Source organism: Ctenopharyngodon idella, chromosome 22 (genome assembly GCF_019924925.1).
Source record: "Ctenopharyngodon idella isolate HZGC_01 chromosome 22, HZGC01, whole genome shotgun sequence".
Taxonomy (NCBI): Eukaryota; Metazoa; Chordata; class Actinopteri; order Cypriniformes; family Xenocyprididae; genus Ctenopharyngodon; species Ctenopharyngodon idella.
The window spans coordinates 8,894,826-8,922,641 of record NC_067241.1 but is presented as its reverse complement, the minus strand read 5'-3'; the positions used below and the strand labels follow the sequence as shown (position 1 = coordinate 8,922,641).

General features: G+C 37.3%; 1 protein-coding gene across 1 annotated transcript; it reads left to right on the top strand.

The window, feature by feature from the left end:
- avpr2ab (arginine vasopressin receptor 2a, duplicate b) lies at nucleotides 1–27,805 on the top strand. The gene is made up of 6 exons (XM_051879605.1): nucleotides 1–339; nucleotides 14,291–14,677; nucleotides 16,944–17,189; nucleotides 17,286–17,432; nucleotides 21,015–21,663; nucleotides 24,744–27,805. The coding sequence occupies exons 2-6, from the start codon at nucleotides 14,294–14,296 to the stop codon at nucleotides 24,944–24,946; spliced, it is 1,629 nt and encodes a 542-aa protein (XP_051735565.1). The 5' UTR covers nucleotides 1–339; nucleotides 14,291–14,293; the 3' UTR covers nucleotides 24,947–27,805.
- Nucleotides 27,806–27,816: the final 11 nt, after the last annotated feature.

Sequence of the window (27,816 nt, the reverse complement as noted above, 5' to 3'; positions counted from 1 at the left end):
GTAGCCCAGGCAAATTACGTTTAGTGCGCTCACTAGATCAGAGTATATACTGAGACATAACTGAAACTGATAGAGCATGACAAAGACATATAGACGCACTTTGCTTTTCTGTCTGAAAGCTGGACGGAGGGGAGCAAATTTAACTTAAATTATTTCAGCTACATAATTCCTTAGCAAAGTCACAATGGTAAACGGTGGATATCCAAAACAGATTCAGTGTCAAGATAGAAGGCGTGGACGTGGCATGGACAGAGCAATATATGGCTTAGTTCGTGAAGAAAACTGTGGATTATATCGCAAAGTGAAATACTTACAGTGAAGAAAAGGAGCTGACTGACGGTAAGTGCTGCTAATCAATCAGCGGTCACATATAGCGCTTTCTGTTCGCGCGCACCACTAAACTATGTCACTCACGTGCTCTCTTCAGCACTACGATGTCAAACATGACTTTATTGTTGAATACAAATATTTGGTTAGAATTATGCAATAAGTATTCAGTCACTGGAATAAATAGCGATAGTGCTGTTCATAATGTCTAAAAATAGGCTAATATAAACTAAAACTGCAAATGATAGCCTTTATTAAAATTATAATTATTCTACCTTTTTCATATTATGTAAAGGTTATCTGAGGGCCAACAAGGTGGATCTCAAATGCATTTTTAATTTGTTAGCCCCAAAAAGATATCTATTGCCGTATGTATTTTCTATAGGCTTGCTATAAAAAAAATGATAGGCTAACTTTAAATAATGTGTCTTTCTAGTAGCCTATAAACAACAGAGAATTTTAATCACGTGGACTTTATGAATTCTGACTTTTTTATGACTTTAAAACATTTAATTTTAACTGGAAAAGAATGTAAAATACTAAAATTGTAAAAAGTTCATTGGTTACCTAAGTTACACCTTAAATTACTGTAAAAATGTTTTTTTGTAATTATAAAATATGAGTTACCATATGATCTATGATTACAATATTTTTTTTTTTTTGTCAAAGCAATCCATGTACTTGCACATTAAAATATTATTAAAAATTTCTGTAAGTAAAAAGTCATCTGATAAACAGTAAAAGGATGTTCTTATAATTATCTATATGACACATCACATTTAGTCATATTTTACTTCTAGGTATATAGGTAATATTTTATGTTGCCTAGTTAGTAGTTTATGTATTATTTTAATGTCATGGGGTTTGTGTTTGTGTGGGTAATATTGTGCATTCCTTTTACATATTAGGCTAGTAAATGTTCATAGAGAACTTTAACTTTATGAGCTTTGTTTCATCATGTAATGTTTTAATAGTTCAAGAAGGTTGATATATTAAATGTATGTGAATATATGTTTAAAAAGCTGTAAATATGCCTTAAAAAACGCCATCATTATTTATGAATTACTGGCAACCATACAGCTCCCAGTTTTTGACTATACATCTTATGGGATTTTTTTACATGGGCAGAATAGTTTCTGTTTTATCATGGGTAAAGTTAAAGCGTATGCATGGGTGCAGCAGCCCTCTAGATTTAAGGTTAAATCACAGTTCAGTTGTCAGTTCAGTAATTTACAGTACAATATTGAAATAATTAACTTGTAGAACACAATGTAAACAGCACTTAATACAGTTCATACAAAGTATTCATAAAATTAGTTCGCTTCATCGAATTTTGAGGTAAACACACATTCTGAATAGTGGAATTTTATGGCTGAGGTAAGCTGTAAAGGTCGCTGTACATCCATCATCCTCGTGTACACACATAGGGGCCCATGTGTTTCAGAGCAGCGCTAATTGCACTTGATGCTTTTCATTTTCCTTTTAATTAGGACTTAAAATGCTTTACAGTCTTTCATGAAAAGCTTTATCCATGAACGCCCGATGATTCGCTGGACATTTGGTGACTGTGATAATCTGGGGCAGTCACATTTATGATTGATTGGCTTCTAAATGATTTTGTGAACTGGAACTTTGACTTATCTTATGAGAATAATGTATGTAGGCTTACAAATTTAACTTTTCAGTTAAAGGGGCTTCACACTTTTGGTACACCTGTTCAACTGCTTGTTAATGTAAATATCTAATCAGCCAATCACATGGCAGCAATTCTGCATTTAGGCATGTAGACATGATCAAGATGATCTGCTTCAAACTGAGCATCCGAATGAGGAAGAAGTGACTTTGAACGTGGCATGGTTGTTGGTGCCAGATGAGCTGGTCTGAATATTTAAAAAAACTGAGACTACAGTTTGCATGGGTTCACGAAACTTGGACAATAGAAGATTAGAAAAACATTGCCTGGTCTGATGAGTCTCAATTTCTGCTGAGACATTCAGATGGTAGTGTCAGAATTTGGAGAAAACAACATGAAAGCATGGATCCATCCTGCCTTGTATCAATGGTTCAGGCTGCTGCTGGTGGTGTAATGCTGTGGGGGATATTTTGCACCTTATTCAGCACCTTGTTGAATCTAAGCCAAGGGTTAGTTCACCCAAAAATAAAATTTCTGTCATTAATTACTCACCCTCATGTCATTCCACACCCATAAGACCTTTGTTCATCTTAAGATATTTTGATGAAATCCGAGAGGTTTTTTTATCCTCTATTGAAAGCAACGAAATTACCATATTCAAGGTTCAGAAAAGTAATAAAAACATTGTTAAAATAGTCAACGTGACTACAGTGGGTTAACCTTAATATTATGAAGCGTCGAGAATACTTTTTGTGCACAAATACAAAACAAAAATAACACCTTTATTCAACAAATTCGTCTCTCCCCTGTCATTCTGCTGCGCTACTTACGTTGCAGAGCTTCCGTGTTTACGTCCAAACGCCGACTCAGTATTCGACGCGTGCGCGTGATGCGCGTGGCCAATACCGAGCCGGCGTTCTGAGGGAGAACCTAGAAGCGCTGCGACATAAATAGCATAAATAGTCGTTATTTTTGTTTTGTTTTTGCGCATTTGTATTTGTTTCATGTGGTTAAAAAAAGTAATAGAGAAGGCAGTAGCAAAGGAACTGTTGAAGGTTGTTAATGAGAATAATATTTTTGAGAAATTTCAGTCAGGTTTTAGAGAAAATCATAGTAGTACTGAAACTGCTATTTTAATAGTGACAAATGATTTACTGATGGCAGAGGATGCTGGAGAATGTTTAGTTTTAACACTACGAGATTTAACCGCAGCTTTGATACAGTTGACCATTCTATTTCAATGATTACGCTGAAAACATGGGTTGGGGTTTCAGGGAGGGTGTTGTATTGTTATGTGTCTTGCCTGTCAAAAGGGATATTTGTAGTGGTGTTCCACAGGGTTCCCTGTTAGGACCAATTCTTTTTTCAATTTACATGCTTCCTCTTGGCTCTGTAATTCGAAAACATAATATAAATTTTCACTGCTATGCAGATGACCTACTGTACAGTATATTTATCACTGAGTTCTAATAATCTGACTAGTCTGGATGTCCTTCAAGCATGTTTAACAGATATAAAAAAATTGGATGGCCTCAAACTTTCGGCAGTTAAATAATAATAAAACTGAAGTTGTGATAATTGGTCAGAGCTCGAATGAAAATTAGATTGAGCTAAAGCAGGTAGTAAGAAATTTGGGTGTTTATTTTGACACCAGTCTAAACTTTTAATATCATGTTAAGAAGTCGGTTCAGTCTTGTTTTAATCAATTAAGAAATATTTCCAAGCTGAGGCTTTTTTTGAGTTTTAATGATACAGAGAAGTTTATTCATGCTTTTATTTCATCCTGTCTTGATTATTGTAATGCCTTGTTTTCTTCTTTAAATCATCATACTTTATTGCGGTTACAATTAGTACAGAATGCTGCGGCCAGACTATTGACACAAACAAAGTTTTTTAATCAAATAACACCTGTTTTAGTTTCTTTTCTTTTTGTTACTTGTTAATTTCAGGATTGATTCTAAGATTTTATTGTTCACATACAAAGCATTAAATGGTTTGGCACCTATATAGCTTTTGAGACCTTTCAAAACAGATGTCTTAGATCTTCTTTTAACAAATTGCAGGCTGTTCCAAGAACCAAATATAAAACTAAAGGAGCATTTGCAGTAAGGACTCCAAATTATGGAATAGTTTGCCAGTGAATATTAGATCTGCTGAATGTGTTTGTTTAGATGTGGTTTTAGTATTTTGTGATGTCTTTTTTTGTGTTTTGGGGTTTGATATTTTATATTTATATTACATTTTGCTTGTTCATATATTGTGTATAGCTCTTCATGACTGTATTCTTAATGATTGTGTTCTTATATTGTGTAAAGCACATGCGTTGCGGGTTTAAAAGTGCTATATATATAAAGTTAGGGTTAGGTTTTTTTTTAAATGTGTCATTGAATGGAAGAGAGGCTCCCGGGAGCGCGAGTAAATGTCACATTTTTATTTTCCCAGCAAAAATGTCCCAAGTCCTTCACATAAAAATCAGTCTCTACAGGCTTTCATAGACAACCTAGGAAGTTTGGGAAGGTCTCGTTTTTTTACATTTCATTACAAGCTGTTCACACATGGTCAATAAAAAAGTGATTACACTGAATAAGCGAGTACATGAAAATTCGTACATATGGCCCCTTTAACATTTCATGCATTAATCAGTAGAACTAAATGCAGTGATTAAAATCAAATTTTCACTGCACTGCATGCTTAATTGTTCAGGATTTAGAAAACAAAAGTAGCTATGCAATGGAACCTGTTAACTCTGCAAAACTGGAATCACAGTTGTCTTGAGTCAGCATGTGTGACCTGCTTTTGTTGAAACCTTACAAAGCTTTATGGATCTGTGGACTGAAAGAAAAAAATAATAGGTCAAGTCCAGTTGCAAGTGCCCAACAGCTGTTCCAAATTTCAATTGCATTTACCAGAGTTGTACTAACAAAGGCTGGGTTCATGCCTAAAAGGTAATGTGCCTCACAAAGAACCTTGAAATCATGGAGAGAATCCTGTTACAAGTAAACAAACACAAACACTCTGTGAACCTTAGGGGTTTCAAAGTCCATCAATGTCTGATTATGTATTTACTTATGGTTCCCTTGTGTATGGCCAAGACTATGCACAATATATTGTATAAAAGGGCATGGACTGTATGCTTGTATTGTTTTTGTAGTTTCGATTGTGTTATTTTCATTGTTTTCGAGGTTTTGGTGTGTTTGTAAAGACTGCTACACTGTGATCTGTTTAAACAGGGATATATATAATGAGTTAATGAGTATATGTGGAGCAGCCAGTAGTGCATGAACCCGTTTTCAAGATCTGCATGTCCTCATTCTCACACACACCCATTCATACATCACATGTGTAAATGTACCTGAAAAACTGTTTTTCAGGTACATTTACACATGTGATGTATGAAATATTTGATTTAAATCAAATATTTGCAAAAAAATGTTTGTTCACTACTATACCTCACTATACTATGCCATAGAAAAATGTCTCTCAGTGTCTCTCAGGAATGCGGGTGTGTTCTTGGGCAGGACTCTAGGGTTCTGACCCGATCACAGAGCAGAGCTGAAACATGAAAAGACAAAAAGACAGCGGAAATGGTTTAGATAAACAAAAGAGCTAACAGATGAAAATAGGTGGATCATTCAGTCATCCTTCCTGTGGTGTGGCTGTTTTCCTGTGATTGACAAAGACGCAAAATAATAATAAAGAAGGACCGAGATTTTTCTTGGAAACACCCAGAATGACTTGTTTTTTTGAATTTTTTTGTCAGTTAGAAATGTACAGTTGGATCCAAAAGTTTTTCACCTTTTTAACTAGTGAAAATGCATTGTTTTTTGACTTAAATTATACTATCAGCATCGCAAATTTGAAGAAAAAAATTAATTGAAAAATTTGCATGAGTTTGTGTAAAATCTCAAGAATGATTTGCTGGTGTGTTGAGCATCAGTAGTGTAACACTTAGTTTATAATCAGAATATAGTCACTTAAATAGTCAAGCATAGCATTAATTTAGTTATTCAAACGTAAGACAGCATAAAAAATAAATAAATAAAGACGTACCTCATTGTTCCTCCTCGGCTAAATTCAATTCGACCATCAGTTTTTACAGTTTTATGTGAAAAAAAGCTTCAAAAATTTAATATTTATTGTGAAATTTAGTTAGATTAACTAAATAAAATGTGTGTTTTTACAAGTGTGCTGAAATCATTGATCTTGTGCTGCACTGACTGGCTGTGATTACAAAGGGAAAGTGCTTTCTGTGTCATTCATTCACAAGAGAAGTTATTGTTTTTCTTAAGATTTTTTGAGTATTTCATACTTCACATTGACAAAATGTATTTTTAAAGCTAGTTATTTTATAATGTTTAATATTTAGTCAAAAACGAAGTGAAAAACGATTAGAGGAAATGGCTGATATATGGGCAAATAAATGCTACTTTGCCGCCACCTGCTGGTTAAAGTGGTAATTATTGTCTTTTTTATTTTTAAATAAGTGTTTTCTATCAAATGTTGAATTTCCTACATTTTTAAACGTTCGGTTTTACAATGGGGACAATCTCAGAAGGATGAACAAATAATGTTTGTGGTCATCACATTAAAAATAACATTTGAAGTGCTGGGGAAAAAATGCGCGTGCATGTCTAATTACAGACACGGCGTTTTTAAACGGTCCCAATAGCTTCGTCTTTATTGCAATCAATAAAACTGGTTTATTGGGTAAATGTGATAACTGCATTAAAATATGAACACAACATTAAAAAGTCAACCATTGATGGTTTTGCGTCAATGTACAGCGACTACACATTGAACAGCTAACAGGTCACCGGAAATGCCCAAGCTGGCTTAACGACAACCAGGAAGTAACCGTGCATATAGCCTATTAACGTCACAACAGTAGCCAATTTTCCACTGTCGGGCCGAACGGTTCTCATTGCGTAACCTCTCCATTCCATTCCGTGACCATCCGGGCCAGCTGGTACGGTTACGGTTACATTTTTCACTGTGGAACCGATAACGGTCGCTTTTTGGAATGTAATACGTCAGTCGTTGCCTTGGTAACGCAACGGTTTACTGATGATATGAGATGTAAATAACGACTGCGTTATGGTGGATGATCAAATATTTCTTTCAATTTTATTATTTGAGTTTCCAACGCTATATCGTATATTAAAAAAGAGAAACACAAGTGATCCACTGCGGTTAATTGCCATTTTTCATTCCACCTTCATTCCCTCTAATCTCATCTGTCTATCTTTTCCTTTCCAGATAGGGATGCTGCACTATACAGTAGCTTTTCCTGCTGTGATGAATTCCTTTTTCACCTAGTCCACCAGACACGCACGCACACACACAGATTCCAGTGTAGCCACATAACACACTGCTCTGATGTGCTGACGTACATTGATAAATTCCTTATCTGCACTTCATCACTGCTCAGTGTGAGATCAGTCCACACATACTCAGTGGCAGAAGGATAAAAGAAATCATCCTGATTAACCTTCTAAGCCTATTTTCTATATTTTCAGCATGAATATTATAAAATGTAGTGTTTTCCTTAGCATTATGTTTTTCTCTTTTCACACAAGCTGCACAATTAACTGTACAATACTTTAATTTCCCTGTTTAATTTTTATTGTGAGATGAGTATTCACTATAAAAAGTAAGATGAAAATTGAGCAACACGGACCTACTGACCCTTCAGTAAGCCCCATCTTAAAGACATTAAAGACACCAGTCCTTCCTTAGCTATGTTGTCATCTGCTATTTTCTAGGTCAAGCTTTTGCTTTTTTGCTTTTAAAAGAGTATGGAGCAGGATTTGTGTGTTTGACCAGTTTTGACCAGTGATCTAAGGTACCTTGAAATGAAGTTGACAGCAGAAAAAGTGCAACCCACTAGATATCACTGACCACAAAACCTGAGTGAAAAATGCTGTGACCCATTTCAATTCCCCATTATCATATCATAGTTTTTCTTATTTGAACTTTAATACATTTCTGAAACTGCATACAACACATACAGTATAATGAAGAATGATGATATGCATGTATACCCATACGGCAAAAATAATAATAATAAAAAATTCTGGCCAAAATGTACTTTAAAGGGGTCATATAATGCCACTTTTACAAGATGTAAAATAAGTCTCTGATGTCCCCAGAGTGTGTATGTGAAGTTTTAGCTCAAAATACCCCACAGATCATTTTTTATAGCATGTTGAATTTGGCACTTTTTGAGGGTGAGCTAAAACGCTCTGTTTTTGTGTGTGTCCCTTTAAATGCAAATGAGCTGCTGCTCCTACGAAGAGGGCAGAGTTTCTAAAGCTCATGTTGGCAGCGCCAATTACCTCACGCAGACTCACTGAAAATATCAGAAACTGTTCAGCCTTTTATGTTCAAACCGAAGTCAGACAATGATGGAGAGACTCAAGAAGAAGTGACAACATGTAGAATGCAACAGGACGTTTCTGAACGGTTAGTTGATGAATTTATGTAGCTGATGTGGAGTTAACTATCTTAAAGTCATTGATTAGCTTATTCTGTCATGATAATCTATAAATCGCTCGTGTGGGAACTGTTGTAAAATCCTACAGAGCCAGAGAATATATTCTGCATGAAGATAGAGCAGGTATAGTTTAGTTTAAATACGGTTATAATTTGTCATGTTGACATCGTGCTTTTATAACATGCTATTGCATTTGTGTTACGTACTGTATTGCAATAACATGGCCTCACCCCTTTGTTGCGTGTTCTCAGGGGCAGGGTTTATGTAAATATTTGGGTTAGTGATGTCACCAACCCAGGAAGAAGCTCGTTGTAGTCCCTACCAGCCGTTTGTTGTAGTCCTTAAACAGAGAATTCTTTAAAAGAAAATATCTCCGTTTGCTTTGAACTTTCAGTGCTGTAACTTTGCAGACATTAGTTATTGTGTAATGTTGCTGTTTGAGCATAAACAAAGTTAAAAAAGTGAAATCATAATGAACCACTCCTTTAAATATATGTTTTAAACAGTGTGACTTAAGAAAATATGTTTTTCAAATTTAAAATAGATTTTATGTAGACCTTCAAAAGCCAAAATCTGTTATAACGTACTTAAAGGGACAAAATATAATAATAATTCTATTATTTTGGGTCATTTGAAAATGTATTTGTTAAAAATATATTTTGGACAACATAAATGTATTTAGGAAATAATTTTAAAATCTATATTAGCCATTTTTTGACATTTCGGATATTTTGAAATTGAAATTTATATATATATATATATATATATATATAGATGCCATATAGGTATGAACGGTTTATTTTGTGTGCAACAAAATGCAATTTCTTTTTAGTTTTCTAGTTGTTTAACCAGTGATACAATGTTGCCCTGCCCCTGATATAGTATACTGTAAGTAGTATTTATATTAATACTTCATTTATGCTTAAACATTTATTTATATTTGTCACATAAACATCTGGATCATACACGTGGAGTTTCATATCATCTTGATCCCTAATTTTAAAATTCATTTTACAATTTTTAAATTTGTAGTACGCATTTATGTATTCCCTCTTTCTTTTATTTCTGTCCATGTCTTCTAGTATTTTCTCTCTTGTTTTTCACCTCTATTTATTTATTTGATGGCAAAAGGCACCTTTAGAAAGTGCCATGAAAGGGTCATGTGCTCAAGTCCCAGTGCACCCCACTGCTGTGCCATGAACGTCCTTTCCTCCTCTCATATGACCCTGGACTGGCACAGAAGAGGGCAGGGAAGCTGTTTATCCATGAGGGTCATTCAGCATCTGAAGGGCATTGCTTACATCTGAAGCTCAGCTTTTAATGAAGTGAAGAGCCAGGTTGAGATTTGCTAAAACTGTTATACTGTTACATATGACCTGGAATAGATTAGGAGCTATCAAGGACAGCTTGATCTGCTGAAAGAATGATATTTACGTAAAAATCAGATACTGTGAACAGCAGAGGTAAACAGAGAGGAGCAAAGGAGCGAGAGAGATGGATGAGTGCACTGCTGCTCTCCACAGTTGGCTTTCACATCCTCCACTCTCATCTCCTCTTTTTCCATTTGCCCCCTTGACCTCCAAGCAAAGCACCACGGGAAACATGAAATATTTTTAGTGTCCATCTGATAACCAGCAGATGAAGGTTGGAGAGACAGAGAACATGTCTCTGTTAGCTTTGGTGTGGTTTTGATCGGATTCTCAGACGTTGCTCTTTCATAGCTCAGGAGACTTGTCTATGATGTTTCTTCTAAAATCTTTAGGAGAAATAAAAACAAATGAAACATTTGTTTACATAAAATGAGAGTTTAGAGCTATAGAATCCATGAAGTTAGAAAAGCTCACATAATTTAGTCTTTAATCCCAGGATGGGAAAATTATGTGTAGTTATGAATTGTGACCCTGGACCACAAAACCATGAAGGGTCAATTTTCTTTAAATTGAGATGTATACATCATCTGAAAGCTGAAAAATAAGCTAGAACAGGACAATATTTGGTCGAGATACAACTATTTGAAAATCTGTAATCTGAGGGTGCAGAAAAATCAAAATATTGAGAAAAATCGCCTTTAAAGTTGTCCAAATGAAGTCTTAACAATGCATATCCACTCACAAAAATACATTTTTGATATATTTACGATAGGAAATTTACAAAATATCTTCATGGAACATGATCTTTACTTAATATCCTAATGATTTTTGGCATAAAAGATAAATCGATAATTTTGACCCATACAATGTATTGTTGGCTATTGCTGCAAATATACCCGTGCGAATTATGACTGGTTTTGTCGTCCAGGGTCACATATAGTAATAAAAAAAGAGATTGTAACATAAAATACTATGTTCACATTTCTTACGCTGTAAGTTTCCTGGTTGCCTTAAAATTTTGAGTTCATTGAAATTAAAAATATGAGTTAATACAATGAAGGGAATTAGTTTAATCAACAGAAACTCAAAATATTATGTTATCTGAACCACATTAATTATTGAAGTTGATTTGACAGTGTAGCAATAACATTGCATAAGGAAAAATGTACAAATATTTTTCAGGTAAAAATATTGGATCATTAAAAAAACAAAAAAACAAATGACTAGTCATTGTCCTACAAGTTATTAAAATCTCTGACATTTAACAAACCTGACCACACTGCGATATTGTTGCGATCTCTTGTAAAACCCTAGGTATGTGATATTTCTGTTGGAACCAAAATGAGATCTCTTTCATATCTCAGTTGTTTCTCCTATACAGCAGTGACATTACATGGAGAGTCTCCTGTATAATCTGAGATGCCATGTAATCTCACCGCTGTATAGGAGAAACAATTGAGATATCAAAGAGATCTCATTTTTGTGATTTATCTCTCCAACGGGCAGACTTGGCTGAGCGGTTCATACACACATGCCCAGCAGGGGCACATTACAGAGCCGCTTTCAGCCTCCTGATGAATAGCCAGTGCCAGCATGTGTGCATCAGACACATTTAAAGACCCAGAGCACACGAAGAGGCTCTTTCTGTAATTTCCCAGGAGGTATCAAAGTAGGTAATGGAAAGTAGTCGAGACATGCAAAGAGTGCGAACAGACGACAAAACGGACAGCAAGAGCAACTGATGGGTTGTCAGCAGGCAACGTCAAAGGAAGACCTTCATTAATTTCATTAGGATTCCAGCTCTGAAGAGGCTGTTTCTGTTGTGAATTGATTATGCAAACACAAGATGAAAAGCTCCACTCCAGATGGAGAGAGTGAGAGCAGGAGGATTGAGTGAATGAGTGAGTGAAAATGAATGAATGAAGTGAATGAAATATTGCAGGTCTCGCAGACTTGGGCTTGAATCAAGAGCTAATTTTAAAACAAATTGCATTCGAAAGCTTTCTGGTTCCATTCTCGTTAATCCTCACATAAATCAAACAGAGCGACAGGAATACACTCATGGAAGACTAAACAGCACACATGAGCTACCAAACACAAGAAGAATGAAAGAAATAATCAGGGAAAACAAATGCAAAGAACAGCCATGCAAAATCAATGACTTGTACAGTCTTTAAAAAAATCTAATGATTTACACTGCCATTCACAAGTTTAAGGTCAGTAAGATGTTTTTGAAACTGCTTTCTATTGTAATATATTTTAAAATGTAATTTATTCCCGTGACTTCAAAGCTGAATTTTCAGCATCATTACTCTAGTCTTCAGTGTCACATGATCCTTCAGAAATCATTCTAATATGCTGATTATTATCAATGTAAAAAAAAAAAAAAGAGTTGTGCTGCTAAATATTTTTTGTGTAAACAGTGATACATTTTCAGGATTCTTTGATGAATAGAAAGTTCAAAACAACAGCATTTATTTGACATAAAAATATTTCGTAACTGGGTAGTGTATCTCCACATAAATCAAGTCTTTCGAATGTGTCTTTATAAGACTTATTGATACATTTTCTCCTAATTTATAGTGGCAACACTATTCACAATAACCCACACTGTTCTGCCTTGATATCCAATGTTGTTTTCTTAAATGCTTTTGCACTTTCACTGTTTCACTCATATTTGATTTCATATTGTCTTAATACCTCATGCATGTAAGGTAAATTGCTTTAAAGTACTTTAAAAGCATGAAATTTATGAGCGTAGTCAGTAAATTAGGCAACAATGAAGTTTAATCTAAGTAAAAGCAAACATTTGCACAAAATTTACTTTTGGACTACCATTTCAGTTAAACGCTGTATGTCAGTATACATAATAATTACAGACACTTTAAAATCTGCATTTGTCTCTATTTAGTCCCTGAAAGCCTGTCCTGTACCCCATCCATGCCTCAGTCATGAACTGTGTATCCAAAAAAGGGATTAAACCATAATTGTTCCCATATCTTTTTCATTTTTTTCTCAGTCTAACCGCAAATATGTTTTCCTGTGTCTGGAGACAAAGGATGAGTAAATCCCAAGATATTCTCAGATCTGCCTTTCAGATATTTGCTAAATAAATTTGCTTAAATGTGTTTTAGCAGCTGGTTATAATAATTCATGCAGCATCTTAATGAGGCAGATACAAAGAGGCAATTTTAAATGTTTTATGAATGTTTTTGAAATTGAAAGACAATGATTCAAATCTGTATATGTTAAATTTATAAACAATTTTATTATTTGTTTCCTCATTTGATTTCCTCTTTCTCTCAAACCTCAAAACTACCCTCAAAAGTTTAAAGGGGTGGTTCATTGCAATTTCACTTTTTTAACTTTAGTTATTGTGTAATCTTGCTGTTAGAGCACAAAACAACATTTGCAAAGTTACGATGTTCAAAGTTCAAAGCAAAGCGAGATATTTTCTTTTAAAGAATTCTCTGTTTAAGGACTACAACAAACAGCTGGTAGGGACTACAACGAGCTTCTTCATGGGTTGGTGACATCACTAATCCTAAAATTTACATAAACCCTAAAATTACATCAAACACAAATGCAATAGCATGTCATAAAAGCAAGATGCCAACATAAGTTATAAACATAATAAAATTAAACTAAACTATACCTGATCTGTCTTCATGCAGCATATATTCTCTGGCTCTGTAGGATCTTACAACAGTTCCCACATATGCTAATCAATGACTTTATATCCCACATCAGCTACATAAATTCATCAACTAACCATTCAGAAACGTCCTGTTGCATTCTACATGTTGTCACTTCTTCTTGAGTCTCTCCATCATTGTCCAACTTCGGTTTGAACATAAAAGGCTGAACAGTTTCTGACATTTTCAGTGAGTCTGAGGTAATCGGTGCTGTTAACACTATGTGCTAACATGAGCTCTTGAAACTCCGCCCTCTGCTTAGGAGCAGCAGCTCATTTGCATTTAAAGGAACACACACAAAACTGAGCGTTTTTGCTCACCCTCAAAAAGCGACAAATTTAACATGCTATAAAAAATGATCTGTGAGGTATTTTGAGCTAAAGCTTCACATACACACTCTGGGGACATCAGAGACTTATTTTTCATCTTGTAAAAATGGCATTAAGCACATTTATTATGAGTTTCTTTCTGTTTTGGTTAAAACCCTGATTTAATATGTTTTAAGAGCTTTCTCTAAAACTTCCCAAAAAACAGAAGTAGAGATGGAGAATTTAATTTGAGACGATATAGAAGACATCCTCCTAATGATCTCATTTGATTTAGACGCCACCATTCCATTACTTGTGTAGAAGAGCTACAGAAATAGCCAACAAAATGAAATTCATTTGACCTAATTTTATTAAAATGATTTACAACTGTTTGTTTACCAATTTAGGCTAGGGAGGGATCAGTATTTTGGTTTTGCCTCTCACGTCTGTCCTTCTTGTTGTAGGGCATGAGGATAGCCTCTTGGGAAGAGAATTTGGGTCAGCCCAATCACTCTGTGCTGGAGATGGAGGGGCCACCGGACCTGTCCAGCTCTCTCTTCAATCTCAGCAGCAGTTATGGGGGCACAGGGTCTTTCCTCTGGCTGTTTCCATCGGAGAACGTCACATGGACCACCATGAGGCCCACAATGCAGCCAGTTGCCCCCCCAAGGGTACGAGACCAAGCCTTGGCCCAGGCCGAGATTGGGGTGCTGGGGCTGGTGCTTGCTCTCACCACTCTGGGTAATGGATTTGTGCTGTGGGTGTTGCTGCGTAGGAAGAAACATCACGCTCCCATGCACCTCTTCATGGTCAATCTGTGCGTGGCTGACCTGGTAGTGGCCTTCTTTCAGGTAACAGCCTCTTCAGACTATTAAAATGATGAGTGCGGAGAAATGAGGGGGCTGGTTAAGTAATCATTGACCTGAGTGGAAACTACATTTATTAAAATGCAGTTGAAGTATCAGGCATGGGAGTAATGATGTGTCAGCAGGGAAGTTGTATTAGTTGAAGATTAATATTCATTTAAATAATCGTGATATGGCTTTCATGCAAAGGCTGAAATTTAATTAAATAAATAAATATGCTGCGTGCTTTAGTGTAAAGTGCGTCACTGTGTTCTTTTATATGATTTAATGTTTGAAAAATGAAGATATTAGTATTCGTATTGTAATTTTACTGTAAAATAAAATTTGTATCGTTGTATTTTTCTTAAATACATAACGTTTTATTTTACGGTGAAATATTACAACATTAATATTTCTTATTTCGTTTAATATTTTATGTAATAATAATAATAACAATAATAATTATAATTATAATATTTATATATAATGCCAAACATTTTGGCAAATTTGTGCAGCCCTAAAAACAAGCACAGCAGACCTGAAGCTTAAAAAAACACAAACACACACAATTTAAATAGCAATCACATTTTTTATCAGAAAAATTGAAGCTTCAAATTGTGCATCCCTAGATATTATTTGCTAATGTGGCAAACAATATGTATGTCATGGTAAAAAAAATGGCAGTTTAATCATGACAAAATCTCAAAATGGTTTTAGATGTTAATAGATATGATAATGTTAATGTATGGTCTTGGACAATAGGGCCAGTGTTGCCAAGTCCGGGGTTTTCACGCGGAATTGGGCTACTTTTAAGTTTTGCTGTGGGTTAAAAAAATTTCCACGGGTTGATTTCCACCCCTGTACATATGATTTCAGTGCTCCAACACCCCCAAAACACCACCTAGACATACAAATTCAGTGAAGAATTCGGCCGCCCGATGAAGAAAATCGCATTGGGCTATTTTTGAGCTACTTACGACTGGACTTTTGTTGCACAGACCTGGCAACCCTGAATAGGGCAGCTCCGTAATAGTCGACTAAACGTTAGTTGACTAGAAGAGGCTTAGTCGACCAAAATTTTATTAGTCGGTTAGTCGCAGAAAAAAAAAAATCCACAGGAAGTGGCGAAGTCACGCAGTCCGTGAGGGACAGATCGTTAACGCCGGGTCCTTGTGGTAATTACAGTATGTCGGGCAGGAAATCCAAACGTTCGCCGTTCATCCATCGACCTCAAATATGGCTTATCATTTGAAAGATGTAAGTCGTAGTAACTTTACATGGCTGCTCGCTCTAACGTTAACCTAGATAAATGTGTTCTATTATATATCCAAGTGTTCGTGCGGAGTGTGGAAGGCAGCTAAAGTATAGCATTGAGGCACAGATGTGATCACTTGCATTAAAATACTCCGTCATACAGATAAGAGTAATACATCATTATTAAGGGTCTACTTTTATTCGTGTACACTCAGCGTATAGGCTACTTGCCTCACAGACATAAGAAATATATCTATAGAAAGCTTGAAATGTCTACTTTTAAATGAACCAATCTGAATCAAAAACAAATACTCTCTGATTATGTGTTTCATATGAAAGGTGCACTTCTCTTTATAGGTGCGTTACTGCGGAGATGACAAATCAGCATTGTCAACTTCATCTTTGCAGCCAACACCGACTCAGAAAACACTCATTTATTAATAAACAATTAAAATATTATTTTATAATAATAAACTTATATAAACTTGCTATTTTTTCCGACACATTCATAATCATTACTTTTGCCAGTGCTTTGTGCAAACTTTATACGTGCGCTTGAGCGGAGGCGTATATTCCGCCCCCCAGTATATTTAAGTAATTAAATTAATATAAATGTGCGATTAGTTGACTCTTTAATGAACAACTACTAGTCGACTAGAAAAATCTTTAGTCGGGGGCAGCCCTAGTGGACAAGATCTGCTACAAAAGTGAGCGTGTAAGATATGCTGCTGCTGCATGAATAGACATAAATCTCTTAACAGTTCTAGACAGGTGGAGGGTTTCAGAGGAACTCTGATAGCGCACTGCATGACCAACTTACAGAAAACACTGAACCACACTATATAAATGTTGTATAATCAATCTCACTGGTTACAGAATCAGCAGAGGCCAATCAGCTTGTGCCATGTAGTAAATGATGTGATTACTATCAGATTGCATGTAAATGACCTATCAGCCTGTGCCATCTAGAGTTTCATGACTGATAAATTCTAGATATATGTTTTTATTTTGTCTCCAGGTGCTGCCACAGTTGGTGTGGGACATCACTGAGCACTTCCAGGGCCCTGACGCTCTGTGTCGCTCCGTCAAATATTTGCAGGTTGTCGGGATGTTCGCATCCTCCTATATGATCGTGGCCATGACTGTGGATCGGCATTATGCCATCTGCTGCCCCCTGCAGGCGTATCGCGGGGGCGCGCCCTCTCGCTGGAACACCCCTATCATGGTTGCATGGGGCCTGGCCCTTGTGCTCAGTTTACCACAGGTGAGGAATAAATCTCAGATCATTCCTGAATGATTTATTTAATTGGTTAACAAACATGTTGTTCAAGCTCATGACTCTCTGCTCGCTTATACATAGGTGTTTATCTTCTCACGGTCAGAGGTGTCCCCTGGGGTGTTTGAATGCTGGGGCCACTTTGCTGAGCCATGGGGTCTTAAAGCATACGTCACCTGGATGACTGTGGCTGTGTTCGTATTGCCAGCTTTAATCATCACTGTCTGTCAGGTACCTCCAGCTCATTCTCTTTCCTTCTCAATCTTTCACTTCCTACTCATTATTTTAAAAAATTATTATTAAATATAGGCATATACAGGTGCTGGTCATATAATTAGAATATCATCAAAAAGTTCATTTTTTTATCATAAATTATTTTTAAAAATGAAACTTTCATATATTCTAGATTCCCTACATGTAAAGTAAAACATTTCAAAAGTTTTTTTTTTAAATTTTGATGATTAGAGCGTACAGCTCATGAAAGTCCAAAATCCAGTATTTCAAAATATTAGAATATTTCCTAAAATCAATCAAAAAATGGATTTGCAAAACAGAAAAGTTAAAGTTCTTTAAAGTATGTTCTTTTGTGCACTCAATACTTGATCGGCAGGACATATTACAGCAAATGACTTGCTCCTAGCCCAAATTACTGCATCAGTGAAGTGTGGCATGGAAGTGATCAGCCTGTGGCACTGCTGAGGCACTATTGAGCCTTCAGATCATCTGTATATTGTTGGATCGACTGTTTCTCATCTTTCTCTTGAAAATATCCCATAGATTCAGGTCAGGCATATTGGCTGGCCAATAAAGCACAGTAATATCATGGTCAACAAACCACTTGGAAGTGGTTTTTGCACTGTGGGCAGGTGCTAAAGTTCTGCTGGAAAAGGAAATCAGCATCTCCATAAAGCTTGTCAGCAGATGGAAGCATAAAGTGCTCCAAAATCTCCTGGAAGATGGCTGCATTGACTTTGCACTTGATAAAACACAATGGACCAACACCAGCAGACGTCACGCCCCCCCCAAATCATTATTGACTTCAGAAACTTCACACTAGACTTCAAGCAGCTTGGATTCTGTGCCTCTCCAGTCTTCCTTCAGACTCTGGGACCATGATTTCAACATGAAATGCAAAATTTACTTTTATCTGAAAAGAGGACTTTCGACCACTGTTCACTGTCCAGTTCTTTTTCTCCTTAGCCCAGGTAAGATGCTTCTGACGTTGTCTCTGGTTCAGAAGTGGCTTGGTAGTCCTTTTCCTGAAGATGTCTGAGTGTGGTGACTCTTGATGCGCTGACTCCGGCTTCATTCTACTCATTGTGAAGCTCTCCCAAGTGTTTGAATCGGCTTTACTTGACAGTATTCTCAAGCTTGCGGTCATCCCTGTTGCTTGTGCACCTTTGCCTACCCAATTTCTTCCTTCCAGTCAACTTTGCATTTAATATGCTTTGATACATCACTCTGTAAACAGCCACCCCATTCAGTAATGACCTTCTGTGACTTACTCTCTTTGTGGAGGGTGTCAATGATTGTCTCCTGGACCATTGCCAAGTCAGCAGTCTTCCCCATTAGTGTGGTTTCAAAAAACAAAAGATACCCGGATTTTATACTGTAGGGATGGTCATTTAATGAAACTCAAATGTAAATATTCTAATATTTTAAGATACTGGATTTTGGACTTTCATTAGCTGTACGCTCTAATCAACAAATTTACAAAAAAAAACTTTTGAAATGTTTTACTTTACATGTAGGGAATCTAGAATATATGAAAGTTTCATTTTTTTAAATAATTTACAATAAAAAAATGAACTTTTTCACGATATTCTAATTATATGACCAGCACCTGTATATGGCTTTGACATCACTTGTCTAACAATGCTTTATAGAATAAGAACATCGTGTCTACTATGCAAATGACAAAGACTTAGCATGTTTAATGGGAATTAATAGGTGAGATTCAGAATTCAGCAATTGGAATTTTGGCTTTTCATCGTTTCCATGCATCCATCTTTTTCCCAGACAAGCTCTATTCTAATGTAAGTCTATGTTGGAGCTGTGTGTTTGGATAGTTTTAAAAACAATTTGATGGAAATATTGTAAACACTGCATAACAACGTACATTTTTAAATACATTTTTCCACTTTATGAGCATGGTTTACCAAAAATAACACGGTTCACAGGAATCTCTGATTCATCTCCTATGGGATGTTCTGTAAATCTTGTCTGAGTTGGCAACAGTAACTAAGGGGGGGTGGGGGGTGGAGCTTAGTGAAAGTATATTCCTATGTAGAACATGATTTCTTTGGATTAGGCATATTTATCTGAATTAAGTTTAATCCTTTCAAAACAGCCACAGATTTTAATTTTGCCATATAGCACCATAAAATGTTTGCTTCAATTTAAATCCAGGAACTTAAAGGGATAGTTCACCCAAAAATGAAAATGATCCCATGATTTACTCACCCGCAAGCCATCCTAGATGTATATGACTTTCTTCTTTCAGCCGAACACAATCGGAGTTATACACCGATCAAGCATAACATTATGAGCACTGACAGGTGAAGTGAATAACACTGATTATCTCTTCATCACGGCACCTGTTAGTGAGTGGGATATATTAGGCAGCAAGTGAACATTTTGCCCTCAAAGTTGATGTGTTAGAAGCAGGAAAAATGGGCAAGCATAAGGATTTGAGTGAGTTTGACAAGGGCCAAATTGTGATGGCTAGACGACTGGGTCAGAGCATCTCCAAAACTGCAGCTCTTGTGGGGTGTTCCCGGTCTGCAGTGGTCAGTATCTATAAAAAGTGGTCCAAGGAAGGAACAGTGCTGAACCGGCGACAGGTCATGGGCGGCCAAGGCTCATTGATCACATGGGGAGCGAAGGCTGGCCCATGTGGTCCGATCCAGCAGACGAGCTACTGTAGCTCAAATTGCTCAAGAAGTTAATGCTGGTTCTGATAGAGAGGTTTCAGAATACACAGTGTATCGCAGTTTGTTGCGTATGGGGCTGCAAAGCCCCAGACCAGTCAGGGTGCCCATGCTGACCTCTATCTACCGCCGAAAGCGCCAACAGTGGGCACGTGAGCATCAGAACTGGACCACGGAGCAATGGAAGAAGGTGGCCTGGTCTGATGAATCACGTTTTCTTTTACATCACGTGGATGGCCGGGTGTGTGTGCGTCGCTTACCTGGGGAACACATGGCACCAGGATGCACTATGGGAAGAAGGGAAGCCGGCGAAGGCTGTGTGATGCTTTGGGAAATGTTCTGCTGGGAAACCTTTGGTCCTGCCATCCATGTGGATGTTACTTTGACACGTACCACCTACCTAAGCATTGTTGCAGACCATGTACACCCTTTCATGGAAATGGTATTCCCTGGTGGCTGTGGCCTCTTTCAGCAGGATAATGCGCTCTGCCACAAAGCAAAAATGGTTCAGGAATGGTTTTAGGAACACAACAACGAGTTTGAGGTGTTGACTTGGCCTCCAAATTCCCCAGATCTCAATCCAATCGATCATCTGTGGGATGTGCTGAACAAACAAGTCCGATCCATGGAGGCCTTACCTCGCAACTTACAGGACTTAAAGGATCTGCTGCTAAAATCTCGGTGCCAGATACCACATCCATCATAAAAGTAATCGCCTCCAGGGGGTTAATAAAGTCCTATTATTATACTGACCCGCATGAATCATTTTTGGGTGAACTAACCTTTTAACTGGAATTTAAAAGTTTTAAGCATTCCTAATGGCACACAACTCTGAACCATGGTAGGGCTATTTTTACATTGATGTATCTCTTTTTCATCACAGGTTCGCATCTTCAGAGAAATCCATGACAATATCTACCTGAAGTCAGAGCGGGTGGTGACGGCAGAATTTAAGAGGAACTCTGTATTCTTCCACTTTTCTCAGCGGGAGGGTGGCAGGGGAAGGAGCAGAGAGAGAAACAGACAGAGCAGACACACTCACCATGGTGACAGCAATTTCAGTCAAGCTCACTGCAGCCCCTCACTTCATGCCAGAGAGGAAGAGTCCTCCTCAAGCCTATATGATGACTACTCTCAGACTTTACCCTGCAGGAACTCTATCTGTGAGCCCTGCTTTGGGCCCCTCCCCTCTTCAGACAGCTCCTCCCCTTCCATCACATCTCACCTGCAAAACACCTCCAACCATCTCTCAGACCCCTCCCATTCTCAGTCATTATCAGCCAATAGCGTCTGTGGATTGGCTGGACACCCAAACAGCTCTGCAACTTCTGAACTGTGGCCAGATGTGCTTCCAGATGCTTTTCCCCTTCCGACCGAGTACTCACACCCGCCACCTCTCCCAGGTGTGACCAAGGCCATGTCTAAGACAGTGAGGATGACTCTTGTTATTGTGCTGGTCTACACCATCTGCTGGTCTCCCTTCTTTATTGTTCAGTTATGGGCAGCCTGGGACCCCAACCCACCGAACCAAGGTCAGACTTTAAACAACTACTGATATGTATATACATGTCCTGTACAGTCACGTAATAGGGGTTCTTGGATGGCAAAAACACTATGCTTTATTTTTAAAAGGGTTCATAACATAATATGCAATGATTATAAATAGGAAGTTGCTTCAGTCATGCAACACATTTCATCAAATCAGAGACAATATAAGCTAGATGAGACAGTCCACTTGTCAAAAATGAATGGGAGAAATCATGGCAGTATGAAAGTCCCGCCATTCAGTTAAAAGTGGGAATCAATTTTTTTTCAATACAAGACTTTTTTGTGTGCATTAGTTAAGCCAGAAAAAGTTACATTTTGGGGGTGATTTTAGCTAAAGAAGAGACCATTTTTGTCCAATTTTATTGCTGTTTCAAAATATACACTACTGTTCAAATGTTTGGGGTCAGAATGATTTAATTTTTTTTATTTTCATACAGCAAGTATCCATTTACTGTCACTTTTGATCAATTTTAAACATTTAATGTTCTTTTGAAATTTCTATTCATTAAGGAAAAAATGCATCACGGCTTCCACAAAAATATTACGCTGCACAACTGTTTTCAACATTGATAATAATCAGACAATGTTTCTTGAGCAGCATATTAGAATGATTTCTGAAGGATCATGTGACACTGAAAACTGGAGTAATGATGCTGAAAATTCAGCTTTTCCGTCAGCAGGGTGGTGTTAAATAACCAAACAAGCAACACATTCTCCAGGAATATCTCAAAAACAGAGGTGTTTGTTCTTGGAAATCTACCTTCCAGCAGAGTTTCTTTCCAAGTACAATCAAAAACACATGAATCAGTTCATCAGGGTCTTCAAGTTTACTGGGAAATTGCAGGCAGGTGTGTTAGAGCTTGGCTGGAACTAAAGTCTGTGGCAGGGGAGATCTCCAGAAGCAGAAATAATCAATCATGTTTTCAATGTGTCCCTTTTTTTATTTTCCTCTTCTTTTTTTAACTATCCCCTGCTTTCTTTCCCTTTAACACATAAACAGACAAACACCTGCTCACTCATCTGAGTGTTGGGTAATCTCATTGGTATTTACACCTCTGTATTAGACTGGACTTTCTGCACAGTTTGACCAGCCACCTGGTAACCAAATCACTATGAAAATCAGCACAATCTTAATCCTATAGATGTATTTAGGTCTTTTAGTAAAAAAAAAAAGAAGTATGGCTTATATTCCCCCACCTCACTGCCTTGTTTTTCACAGTTAGATCATTATACAAGTGACAGTAAAGACATTAAAGGGTGGTTCACCCAAAAAGGATAATAAACCCATGATTTACTCACCCTCAAGCCATCCTAGGTGTATATATCTTCTTTTAGACAAACACAATCCGAGTTATATTAAAAAATATCCTGGCTCTTCCAAGCTTTATAATGGTAGTGAATGGCTTTGAAGTCCAAAGAAGTGCATCCATCCATCATGAAAGTAATCCACAAAAGGACCCAGGGGGTTAATAAAGGCCTTCTGAAGCAAAGCAAAAAATATCCATATTTTAAACTTTATAAACTAAAATAACTAGCTTCCAGCACACAGCCTATGCAAGTCGACTTGCGCCAATAGAGTAACGCGATTTATGACGCAGGATGTAGGAGTATTGTAAGCTCAGACGCCTCTCGCGGTTCAAAAAGACAGACAGGTTCAGTCTCTTATATCGAAATCTTCTGATATTTCTCTAGTTTTAGACTTCTAATTCGTGACCAGTGTTTTGTTTTGCTCTATCCCCTGTGCTTCTGCATTTGTCAATATGTCATGCGTTGGGTCAGAGGTTACTCTTTTGGTACTCTGAGTTGATTTGCGTAGGCTGTCTGCTAGAAGCTATAGTTATTTTGGTTTGTAAAGTTTTCAATATGGATATTTTTTTTACAAAAACCCATCACTTCGCTTCAGAAGGCCTTTATTAACCCCCTGGAGCCGTGTGGATATCTTTAGCCTGGAACACACCAAGCTGACGGTCGGCCGTCGGCAGTTTTTGTTCGTTGCCCGACTAAGTTTTCTCAGTGTGTTCCACACCGTCGGCTGAAGTTGGTCCTCGTCTGCTTTTTTTTTTCGGCCGATTCAACATGATGAATCTGCGTCAGAGCTCGTCGGTCGGTCGGGCCATCTGATCATTCTGATTGGATGTTCAGCTACTGCCACCTGCTGGTACAGAAAGGCATTTCTTCTTACACAGGCGTAGAACGGCTGGCCGTCGGGTGTCGAGCGTCGATTTGGTGTGTCAGGGCAGCTTTGGACCCAGACGCTGCCGACGTGAGCCAACCCCGCAGTCTGCTTTCGTCGCCACTAGTTTGTCGGCATCGACTTGGTGTGTTCTGGGATTTTTATGATGGATGGATGCACTTTTTTGAACTTCAAAATCAGGAGCGCCATTATAAAGCTAGGAAGAGCCAGTATATTTTTTAATATAACCCCGATTGTGTTTGTCTAAAAGAAGATAGCCTTATATACCTATGATGGCTTGAGGGTTAGTAAATCAGTGGCTTGAGGGTGAGTAATTTTCATTTTTTGGTGAACTATCCCTTTAATGTTATAAAAGATTTCTATTTCAAATAGAAATTTTTAACTTTCTATTTATCAAAGAATCCTGAAAAAAAGCAGCACAGCTGTTTTTAACTGATAATAAGGAATGTTTCTTGAGCATCTAATGAGCATGTTATAATGATTTCTGAAGGATCATGTGACACTGAAGACTGGAATAATGATGCTGATCATAAGAGACTTCTTTCAAAAACATTAAAAAAATAGTCTTATATGCAAATTCACTGTGTTAATTTATGGCCTTTTTCCCTGCAAAAATGTATCTTGGTACAGTTTCTGTCCAAGTTACTACAGTTATTGCCACTACTGCAAAGTCATAATATATGAATATAGGATTACTATTTGCATCCTTTGTATTACAGGCTTTAAAGATATTACTTTTCTAAGCAATCTTAAGATTTTCACCTGGTAGATGATAAGACTTGCACATATTATTTACACAAAGAAATTGCAATATTGTCGATGCAGTAATACATGCAAATGGCTTTGAGTTTACCTTTATCTCTCTTTCAGGGGCTGCTTTCACTATCCTGATGCTACTAGCCAGTCTAAACTCCTGCACTAACCCGTGGATCTACACGGCCTTCTCCAGCAGTGTGTCCCGTGAGCTGCTCGCACTGCTGCGATGCCAAATCGGATCCCCACGTCGAGGTTCCCTGCCGGACGACTCCACCACAACTCACACGTCCACCAACACCAAGGACTCCATATACTGACCTCTGGCCTGACTCTACTACACACGCACACACCAGCACATGGCAAACACACCACTGATGTGATGGGCTTGACCCTGTTCCAAATGCCACTCTTTGCCCACATTTCTGTGACATAATGGCGCATAAACTGTCAGGTAGTAAGGCTAAATGGCACATTTGAGCAGCTTTTTAGCATTATAAAATGACAAATGAGACACCCTATGGTCTCATGAACTTCACAGGCATGCGCCAACTCCACAAATGTGCAAAAAGTGCACCGTTTGATACAGGACTGGGGTATTGTCCACATATGTTCTAGTGTGCAAGCTCTTGGTCACAGGACTTTACATTCAGGTACATGCCGGTTACACAATATGAACAGCAGATACTGTTCCATTAATAACAACTTGCATCAGTTTGAAAGACAAAACCACATTGCCATGCCCAGTGCTTTTTAAAGACAGCTGTCCATTCAGTCACATGAAAGCAGACTGGAGTGATGAATCAAGAGGAAGAGGAGGGGGATGTGTTAGGAAGCGAAGGATCGGAGGTCCTCCATTGTTCTCCATCTCGGTTCAACATCAACCGAGTGTTTTCATAGATTAGCATCACAGGATTATATCAGACTTCACAGTACAAAGTAAGTGTGGAAAATGCAATAGTGGGAAGAGAAAAAAGGCTTGTGAACAAACAGATTGGACAAAAGATTATCTGGATGTACGCTACACAAGACCAGCGGCAAGATGCTGCAAATTGGAGCGTCAGAAGTTTAGGGGAACATTTCCACCACCAGCAAGAACGTTACGAAAATATCAGCCTATGATTGTGGGAATCAAACACAGTGGCAGCTTAGTGACTTACTGAATCATATATCAAATCTAAAGTGTTCAAAAGAATCTACATTTGACCAACGCTGGACACAAAAGCTGAATGAAATCTCATTTTCTGTGTTGGTCATTTTAGTGGTTTAATATATCAAAACAAAGAAATACCACATTGTTTAGAAGCTGTTGATTGTGTAATGCATTTCAGTCCAAAACTACATAACCTCACTGTCCTGAGAAATCCTTGTAAAAGCATTGAAGAAAAAAAAACCTTTTTATTTTTTTTTATTTTTGAATGCTTTGGGTGAGAAATAACTTTTTAGAGGAAACAGGGTAATGGTAAATGAACAGCAATATATAGGTTGTAGGCAACATTTCGAGGGCAACTGCTACAGTTGAAATCTCTACATTATGTACATATGTAAAAACGAATCACACCAATTTCAGTTTCACCCACACGTTTGTCACTCTTTTTAGCTCTACCTCTGGTCTTTGTTTGATTTTGTGTTAAAAATGATATATTTTTTTCTCATTTGGAAACAGGGGACCATTCACATGCTTCAGAGTAACTTATTTGTACAGAAAATATTAACATTATAATAAAGAAGCGTAGATGGATTAAAGGATTAGTTCACTTTCAAATGAAAATTACCCCAAGCTTTACTCACCCTCAAGCCATCCTAGGTGCATATGACTTTCTTCTTTCTGATGAACACAAATGGAGAAATATTAATAAATATCCTGACGCATCCGAGCTTTAAAGCTAATGGCAGGGAGCGAGGATCAACGAGTATGAGCTGAAGAAAGTGTCTCCATCCACATCCATCCATCATAAGCATATTCCACATGGCTCCGGGGGGGTCAATAAAGGCCTTCGGAAGTGAAGCGTTTCTGTAAAAAAAAAATATCCATATTTAACAAGTTATGATGTCAAATATCTTGCTTCCGCCAGACCACCTTCCCTACTCAAGTTATGAAGAAAGTGTAAGCAAGCGTTGCTTTAGTTTTTTCCGTAAGCTGAAGTTGAACTGTGAGAGTTTTACACTTTCTTCGATAGTAGAATATGGAAGGTGATCTGATGGATATTTTACTTCATAACTTGCCTTTATTAACCCCCGGAGCCGTGTGGAGTACACGTTTATGATGGATGGATGTGGATGGAGGCACTTTCTTCAGCTCATACTCGTTGATCCCGCTCACTGCCATTATAAATCTCGGATTCATCAGGATATTTATTAATATTTCTCCGAATGAGTTCATCAGAAAAAAGAAAGTCATATACACCTAGGATGGCTTGAGGGTGAGTAAAGCTTGGGCTAATTTTCATTTGAAAGTGAACTAATCCTTTAAGAAAGAAATACTACACTGCAAATTAAGCGCCTTATTATAAAAAAAGTATTATATACACATGTACATGTATGTTTGTAACGCACAGATTCTTGAGGTACTTGGTTAATGCAATTAGGAATTCAGTAGTATTGTGGTAGTTCTAGAAATAGTTGAATCTCACACTTTGAGTGCTAATCTCACCCCTGCAAGTTATTATTAGAAACACATTTTAAAGCGTTTCAGAATTGATTCTGAAAGTCCAAAGCAGTCTATATAGCTTAAGAAAAGAGGAACTTCCATTTTAGGAACACTTTTTGGTAGTTTTCAAATATATTGGCCAAAATATATTAGCCAATCACGTTTTGTGCTTGATGACAAAAGGATTGAAATCGGAAATGTATTAATATTTTCCCCAGAAAGGAATTGGTAACAAATCACATAATTTCCATAAACAATCACTTTTGATTGGTACAAATGTGCTGTTTCTCTCCTTGATATATATTGTCTAACAGTATATCAATGACCTTGATTAACTGTAAACTACTAACCATTAGATATTAGTAAGAATAGTAATCATATTGGAAAAATTCTGAGAAAACTAACAGCTAGTGACCTTTTTGTTATCCTCAATGCATAATGATGAATAATCATTAAATCACATATTTGATACACAAGATGTGCAGTACCTAAAATATGATTGACAATGTAATAAATTATTTTTATATTACTTTACTTTGT